The following is a 9,678-nucleotide window of genomic DNA, read 5'->3' as shown; positions in this document are numbered from 1 at the left end:
CTCCATCCTACAAACAAAAGACAAAAACAATCTCAACAAAAGGACTGAGCTCATCTCAAAATGCCGTCACACCAGTAAGCTCAAACCACGCAACCGCACTACATAAAAATAAAAACCCTGCAATCTTTTCACCAGTGTCAGCTATCTGAAGATCGTCGAAGGGCGTGAAACTCGGAGTAATAGCGTAGGACAAAAGTGCAATATATATATTTATTGCATGCTCTACTCTCTCTTAAAGTATTGAGCACCTTTCAAGCCTTTAATGATAACCACCAGTATTCTATATATATATATATATATATATATATATATATATATATATATATATATTATATATATATATATATATATATATTATATAAACATAATAGATATAGAAGAAAACAAACGTGTTCTTATTGTATGTTTATTACTGTGGCTGGTTGTTATGTATGATGTGGCACCTGAGCACGTGTTAAAAATTGCCTCTTTTTGCTTTATTTTTGCTAGTAATTCCTTAAAATACAACGTTTAAAATAATAATAATAAGTTTAAAATTAAAAGAAATTTAGCAGTCATTTGTCTATTAACTAGGAATTGTATTGATATATACATTCATAACATTGTTTTTTTTTTTCGTTTTTTTTCTTTGCACAGGTTTGTAACTGATGCCATTAAATACACACACACACCACAAATATACATGTATACATGTGTGTGTGTATACATCTTATATACTGACACACAATGAAAACGCAAAACAGATCTTTTTCAAGATTTTGTTGTGATTAATGAAAAATATATTTATTAGATTTAAAATAACAATTTATGAGAGGAAGCCATTGATTGACACTTTTGTCTGGGTTTTAATCCTGGTTTTGTTCTCGTTACACATACAATAGCAGAAACACACAAAATGGTGTGAAATGCGTTCACTACATGCTCAATCATGCTGCATGCAATGCACGTGAAATGCCAGTATGTGGACACATAAAAGTCACGTAACGGTGTCATATTCCTCGTCACATTAAGAATGCCAGGACTCAGAGAAGAACAAAGGGAGTGAGCGTTGGGCATGGTTCAAGGGGGGACTTCGCAAAGCCAAGTTGCTAGGACCTTCAGAGTCCATCCATCAACTATTGGACGACTTGTTGAACGTCATCAACAGACCGGGAGTGTCCGTGATCGACCTCGACCTGGTGAACGTCCCGTTACGACCCCCACGCCAAGATCGGCAGCTTTGACACCACCTCCGTGACCGGTTCAGAACTGCGACGACGACAACAAGCAACATGATAGCACGTCATGGAAGGCCTGTCCATCCGATGACAGTCATCCGTCGACTCAGAACGGCTGGACTCAAATGCAGATGCCCGTACAACGGTAACATCATGACACCGCGACATCGTGCTGCGAGACTACAGTTTGCTCTCCAGAATGGTAATCATCCACCATCTTCCTCTCATAAATTGTTATTTTAAGTCCAATAAATATATTTTTTATTAATCACAACAAAATATTGAAACATATCTGTTTTGCGTTTTCATTGTGTGTCAGTATATATATATATATATATATATATATATATATATATATATATATATATATATATATATATATATACAGGGCTAACTCTAGCACTCGGTAACAAGTTATTCCGCCCTTATTACTAGTTCACCCTGAGTCATTTTGAACAGGGTCGATTCGTACCTGTAACCGAGTCGTTTTGCCCATATTTTTATTTTGTTAATAAAGTACATTTATTCAATGATTTGTCTTATATCCAGTGATTTTTAGATTTCACACATTGCGATTTATATTTACAAATAAAAATATTTCCAATATCATTTACTCACGAAATAGGTACAGGCCTTAGATAATATATTCAAATCATAGTCACTTCGTACCCAAGTCATATGTACCATGCTGCCTGGTCATTTCGTACCATTGCAAAAAGTAATTTCGTACCCTAGGTCCCTAGTCATTTCGAACCATTGTGAAAAGTCATTTTGTACCCCAGTCATTTCTTACCCTAGTCATTTCATACCAGTATATAGAACACGAATAGACTATAGCATAAAAGCAGTGGGGTTTAAAAAAAAACTTTATTTGGACAGTTTGAAAACCAGAACACGTTATTGTGCAGCATATCGTTATTGATAACTGTCACGGGGATCCTATAATACCCGTAACTGAATAAAACACGATTATCCAAATATCTCTCCTAACTGTATATCTATTAGATCTCTCTGTATCTGGCAGTTATACCCGAGTGGCTCGGCTCTAGGTACAATCAGAGATACGATCTTATATAAAGTATGTGTTAATATAGTACGATTAGTTCACTAGAAAACACAACAAAACACAATACACTTTGGAATCTGTATTAACCTAAAGCTGACAAATATATTTGCCGCAGTTAATGGTTTACAGCAACAATAATAATAACAACCCAGAACTAATCACTTAATTAGTTAATCACTAGGTGTCTAGTTTACACAATATTCTAATCACTTCACCGTGATACAACACACACACGTGTGATAATTGAGAAAAGCTTCCAGGGGAATTTAATTAATAAAGGAATTACAACTCTATTCCTAACTGGTTAATTTTTAATTAACCCTTAACTACTCATTCAGTAACCTTGTAATACAGACTTAATACTGGTACCTATCACAATAAAGACAATAACCTACAGTTTACCTAGGTCCTCTAGGATGACTGGCTAAGCTTTAATAATTTTAGAACCGTGAAGCCTACAATTTACTTCGTCAGTTTACCGGAAACACTGTCTAAATAATATGGGTATAATACAGTATTAAAATATTTAAAGTCACATCAATCACATCACGGTTATACAACAGAGCAGAAATATATATTTACCAAGTCCAAACGGACGTGTTCCCCGGAAGCCTTCCAATATGTTTCTGCCCTATATCTCTAAATCCTATCTATTTATTACAAATCCGAATATCGCCTGGGGGTACAAAGCGGTACCGAATACCTACAAGTGATATTTCCACAGCGACCAAGACGGCATATTTTTCCTTAGATGGCCAGACTTACAGTCGCCTAGTTCGCCAAAAATCACGGTCGTAAAACCGCACTATCGTAGGTATTACGTAACTACTGGCCACATGGCCTCCACATCTGGTCTGGGTGTGTATTAAGAGGGTACGGTCGCGCGGAGGTATTACGTAACAAAGCCCATCTGGTCTTAAGTGCATATTGGGAACAGCTCGACCACTGTCGCGCGGTGGTATTACGTAACCACGCTGCACACAGCCCTCTAAAACAATTAATATCGCCACAGGCGAAAAGAAATTAAGAGCATGTTCCGTCACAATAACCATAATACCTGTCAACTGTTATTTCCATTTTACTTGACAAGAGCCGTATATGGTATTTACGACTAACTGCGAACTTCGATTTTGTGTGAAATGGCTCCAGATAATTAGTCAAAAACACAAAACATAATGGACCAACGAAATATTATTTATTTATTAGGTCTTCTTTTCAAACTTTGGACAAGTTAAAATTTTGCATACGGAAAACAACAAGTTATACATGTATGCAGTCAGACCTCGTTACAGCTTGCAATAGCATAACCAAAAATTATACAAAATGGCAATAATTTTGAGTCTTTTGCTGATAAATATCCCTTAAATTAACCACAGATTTGTACTTTAATGTTATTTTGTAAAATACACTACCGGGGTGGTTGTTATAAATTGTTATGCCATGGTATGATATGACTTTCAGTTATGGTACGAAATGACCAAGGTACGAAATGACTAGAGTACGAAATGACTTTTTGCAATGGTATGAAATGACCAGGGTACAAAATGACTAGGGTACGAAATGACTTTTTGCAATGGTACGAAATGACCATGGTATGAAGTGACTAGCAACCATATATTCACAACATGACTAATTTAATTTATGAACAGTCGGGGCGGGACGTAGCCAAGCAGTACAGCGCTTGCTCGGTGCGCGGTCGGTATGAGATTGATCCCCGTCGGTGGCCTCATTGTACTATTTAACGTTCTAGCCAGTGCACCACGAGTGGTATATCAAAGGCCGTGGTATGTACTACCCTGTCTGTGGGATGGTGCATATAAAAGATCCATTGCTGCTAATCGAAAAGAGTAGCCCCTTTTGGTAGGCACGGAGTGGGCAGTTTTAATATACATTATTCTCCGATGATAAAAGAGTGTCTTAACTGTCCACATGTTCGTTTTCTCCTGAGGTCCGAGTACTCGGGCCAACATTATTAATTTTTGTTTTTTTTCAGAAAGTTTTTTTCATTTAACAACACACCGATTCTGCCCATTTTAACATATTTTCCTATAAAAGGATTATTCATGAATGACATAAATACCTAGATGCAGGATTCTTTTTTTTCATTTTTTTCTTTCTCACAAATGTTACATTTTGGACATTCCGAAATAGTACACTGTAATAAATACATGTACAAGGCGGGCAACTAAGATTTTAACTTATTTAATGCAGTTTTAACTAAACACTGGTGTCAAACATATTGACCTGGCAGACTTTGTAGCTTGCTGGACCGAATGAATGCATTTTAGCCAATTTCAACTATATGTAGCAAAAAGGTGCCAACAGTAAAGCTCTTGACCTACAGCAATTGCCATCAGTAATTTCGAGCCCTGATTTTGTACCATACATGTAGGTCCTTGGTGAGTACAGCTCAGATCATGGGTACAGAAACTGTTACACCTAGGTCAAATATCAAACCTACCACAAATCATGTGAAATGACACTAATTTACTGACTGGTGTCTAAACTATGTAGATTTATAACTTGCAGATCAAGAACATAAGAATTTTTCCCTTGACAAGAGCATTTCGTAACAAGACATGCATATCTTCTGCTGATAACACCGTGTCTTGTGATGTACAGTAACTGACGATAAATAAGGTCATTTCACAATTAAAGTCAAAAGCAAACATGAATAAGTGGAAGACTATGTGAAGACACAAAAAAAATAAAAAAAATTGCGTATAAACTTAGTTTAGAAGAGAACACTGTAAAAAGACACCATTATAAGCTGACAAAAAACCCGTTTCCAGGTACAGAAAACTAACGCCATTGGACATATGCAACAATGAACACAATATGGTACATGGAAATAGATTTATTCATCATTTATCATAACCCAAAATCAATAGCACACACTGAAGTAGAAAGACTATTTCAAACCACCACCTGCACATAACACACACACTGATTATGCCAAAATACATCATAAAAACACTGCAAATCATACAGATGACCCCATTTGGCAGCATCACTTAATCATTCCTAGGATGTGATAACTTGCCTTGAGTAATAATTAAAAAAAATATACACTGTATGCTATAGACTTGTGACACAGAAAACCGGTAAAATATGTTTTTAAAAACTTTAATCTTTGTATTATTTCCAGTTCACTTTTATAATGAATGAAAAAGATTGGAAGTAGAAGCTCTGTAAATAAACTCAGCAGGATAATATTGCCTCTCAGTTAGTGTTAAGGTATGACATCTTACTTTAATGACTGGAGAAAAAACCCAATAAACGAAATATGAGAAAAAAATAGTTGGCAATCACTGGAATAAAACTTGTAATTTGATCATTGGGATCCAATACTAAACACAGAAATCATGTAGGCAATTTGTGTCTTTAAAAGAAATGGGGTCCTCGCCCATCAATCCTTGGAACAGGCATAATGTCCAGGATCTCATTGAAAAAAACAAACAAGGTGTCCAATACATCAGACATGACATAGTGCTTCCCCATTTCCCTCAGGAAACGCAAATCTGTTCCATCTTCACCAACAGCTTCAACCTGCAAAATATGAAAAAGTCACATAATAATTATAACAAGCTTGTAGAATGTGCTGACAAAATGTTAGGGTCATGCTTTAATGTTGATTGTCAGTATAGATTGTAAACAGACCAACCCCGCCCCCCCCCCCCGCCCCCCCACACACACATTTGTTTCATGTTTGTGCTGTTGCTTCTGTTTAACTTACAAGGTTTGATGCCAACATCCAGATAAATTTTCATGAGGTTTAAATAATTAAATAATTTAATCCAAAACTTAAATCTGTTTTGTACATTCCACAAAGTAAATCTAATTAAAATTAGCTCCACTATTACATGTGGATCTAACAGCAGCCAGTTGGAGCTCATGTCCACCAATCAAAACCTGACTTGCAGAATCATGCCAGTGATTTAAACATAATTTGAAAACATTCCAAATTATCCTGAGAGTATACAACATGTTTCGTGTGAATTACGAATTAGATCCACATGTAATAGTGGAGCTAATTTTAATTAGATTGCCACAAAGGTTTTGTTGGCAAAAATGGCAAACGGGGGTGAGGGGGATAGGATCGGTCAGGTAACCTGAGCCACAAATATTATTTAATTTGGTCTAATTGTATTTTACTTCCTTGTAATAAAGTGTTAAAATGTAAAAACACAAACACTTTAACTGGTTAACGTAAAATGATACCTAAAATTTATGTTTATAGATAAAACAACTGTCAATATTTTTTGTAGCATTTTTTTTGTGTGTGGTTGCTATGGTTATGAAAATGCCTACATAACTAGCCAACAAAAAGATGGATTTTTGTTATTTACTGTTACTCAAACTAAAATAATCCTCAAAAAACTGTTCAGACGTCTGCTTAAAACATTTTATTTACGGTTATATGGCGCCGGACATACAGATATTGAGAGAGGAAACCCACTGTCGCCACTTCATGGGCTACACTTTTCGATTAACAGCATGGGATATTTTATATGCACCATCCCACAGACAGGTTAGTACATACCACGGCCTTTGTTACACCAGTTGTGGAACACTGGCTGGAACGAGAAATAGCCCAATGGGTCCACTGACGGGGATCGATCCTAGACCGACCGTGCATCAAGCGAACGCTTTATCACTGGACTAAATCCCGCCACTCCGTTGGTAAAACACACACGTATTTTTGTTGCCCTTAATATAAATATTATATGTGTGTGTGTGTGTGTGTATATATATATATATATCTCAGGGTTTCCGCCAGAAAAAAACAAATTGGATACGTAGTTTTGAGTTTGTAATCGCAGAGCTGGCAGGCTAGGGCCGTTATTGTATGTACCTTTGCCTGCCTGGGGGAAACATACCCTGAAAAGGACAACCCCTTTCTCCCAGGATATTGGGTTAAACAAACACACCCACTAAACCTGGCCGGAGTACACCCATTTTACACAAAAAGCACTCCTTTTGCATGGGCCAAAATATATATAAGGGTGAGGGGTGGTAGTATTTATATCCTTGGTGTATATGTCGACTGATATGCTGCAGGTAGGAGTTTTAGCCACATGTTACTATTGTAGTCTATGGGATTTGATTTGGTAGTATACACCCTTAAAGACCATTATATTAATGTGGATTGTAGTGCTTAGAATAGTCATAAATCGTAAATGCCGGGAATTAGTAATTAATAACTACAATAAAGTAATATTTAAGGAAACCACTATTTTTCTAACTACTACTATACACTAGCATATTTAAATAATATCCTAAATTAGTCCGTTTAGAACCTAATTAATATAGTAACAGGCTGAAAATCGTTCATATTTAAAGTTCAAACATGGCGGCTTCCATGCAAATAAAATTGTGCTATTTTCACAGCTTCAACTGGCTAGAAATGGTAAAAACGGTAACGACATGTAGTGACTCATACATGTTTTGATTAGATAAACAATTCTATACTATTTCTTAAATAGTAAGAGTAATAATGACATAGAATATTTTAATATCTTCCCTGAAAAACGATTTGTGAACCGCTAGTCTGCAGTCCATCAAATAATGTGAAGGCCCGTAATGGAGACTTCGTCATCAAGCAACATTAATAATTACTAAACGTCCACATTTTGTTACTATATATATATATATATATATATATATATATATATATATATATATATATATATATATTCACACACACACACACACACACACACACACACACACACACACACACACACACACACACAAATAAATTATGCTTTAATCACAGTCCAGCTTTTCTTTGTTGGTGTTCCACTAACCTTTTTTAAAGCTGATTTTCGTCTGTAACGACTGCTGGACCACTATTTGTTCTGTGAGAGACTCAAGGATGAAAGCCTATCTTCAATAGAGACTTTGGGATGAAACGCTATCTTCAATGGAACATGGTTGAACGTCTCTTCTACTTTGCCAGTCTTCCACATAATCTTTTCGAGCTGACCCATGGCTGTGATCTTCGAGACATCCTTGTGAACGAGTAACATGTCTATGGCGGACTCAGACGGTTTGATCACGTGGAGATCTTCGTGCAGACACTTCTCCACAGAGGTCGCCTTCAAGTTGAAGTCTCCACCCACAATCACTGGGAGTCGATATTTGCCCTCGAGTAAAATGATGAACTTACAAAACAACCTGACCACCTCTTCCTTCACGGTGTCTGCGCACTTGTGATGTCCGTGCCAAGAGATGACGAGCAGTTTATAACTCGGAGCTCCTTTACTCTCCATCACATAGATGCACATTCGGGAGAGTTCGGCGTAATTCTTTACGTGGCTATGTTTACAAAGTTGTTTGTGCATACGAGTAACGCACTTCTTGTTGTCGTATCGTGTGAGAGTTATCTTATCGGTGTCGTACACAAAACCGACATCCCCGTCTCCGACACATTGATAACAATGCGGCACTTTCAGACTGCCCCACCGTCCTTCGTGAAGTTTATTACAGTTAAACTCTTGCATGAAAACTAACAGAGGTTTTTTTTTCTTTAGCACTTTCGCGATTCCTTTCCGCCTGTTCTCTGCGTTGCCCGGCCCGCCTGCGTTCATGACAACCAAATTCAGTTCTTCCGTCGCCATAGTTAATAGTAATTTATGCGTTGTCCATACGTGTTCTTAGTTCAAAATTAATCAAGTCATTCGACAGCGAGCTTGTTGAGTCTGCAAATGACCATCAGAAAAAAAGAAAAAAGAAAAGAAAAGAAACGAAACGCAATTATTTTTAGTGATAGTGAACTCGGCTCAAATCCGAACCAAATTGTTAACAACTACAATAAATTACTCACCTACCTTTAAATTACCATCCCCCAGTTTTTGTCCAGACACAAATAGTGAGGAAAACACCCACAAAAACACCCAAACATTACAGTGACACAAATTCCACATACGAGACTGTAATGTCACTGATATCGACTTCACTGAGATTGCATAGGGCAAAATACATGCAGTTTTCTGCCGTCTGTCATTTTGCTAGTTTGTGGAATACTCTATACTCAGTCAGTGATATAGATTTTCTTCATGTCACACGTATTATACACTTTTATTTTCCACAGAAAAAGGTACAAATATTGTGATGTTGTGACACAACAGACTTTGAGATATAATAAAAGTATTTTATTTATAATGTGGAAACACATCACGTTTTGGCTGACTATGCCATTCCCAAGATGCTTTCAGGCACCTGCTATTACCTGACTTCCGGTAGTAGTTTCTACATGATAATACTAACAGTTTCTCTATCGCTTTTGACTGAAACATATTACAAAAATATAAATTAAAAGGGTTTGCATGATAAAAAAAAAAAACAAAAAAAACAAATTACTACGTTTTGATATCGTTATTTGGCACAGTT

The 9,678-nt window shown here is 36.6% G+C and overlaps 1 protein-coding gene across 1 annotated transcript; it reads right to left on the bottom strand.

The window, feature by feature from the left end:
* Positions 1–5,186: 5,186 nt before the first annotated feature.
* LOC121385767 lies at positions 5,187–8,934 on the bottom strand. The gene is made up of 2 exons (XM_041516546.1): positions 8,094–8,934; positions 5,187–5,832 (listed from the first exon to the last, which is right to left on the bottom strand). Exon 1 carries the CDS (start codon positions 8,904–8,906, stop codon positions 8,136–8,138), a length of 771 nt encoding a protein of 256 aa, XP_041372480.1. The 5' UTR covers positions 8,907–8,934; the 3' UTR covers positions 5,187–5,832; positions 8,094–8,135.
* Positions 8,935–9,678: the final 744 nt, after the last annotated feature.

The sequence above is a fragment of the Gigantopelta aegis genome, chromosome 12, assembly GCF_016097555.1.
Source record: "Gigantopelta aegis isolate Gae_Host chromosome 12, Gae_host_genome, whole genome shotgun sequence".
NCBI classification, from domain to species: Eukaryota; Metazoa; Mollusca; class Gastropoda; order Neomphalida; family Peltospiridae; genus Gigantopelta; species Gigantopelta aegis.
This window is presented reverse-complemented; position numbering and strand designations above follow the sequence as displayed.

Coding starts and splice junctions, on each gene's coding strand:
- LOC121385767 (XM_041516546.1), bottom strand. CDS start 8,906: ATGGCGACGGAAGAACTGAATTTGGTTGTCATGAACGCAGGCGGGCCG.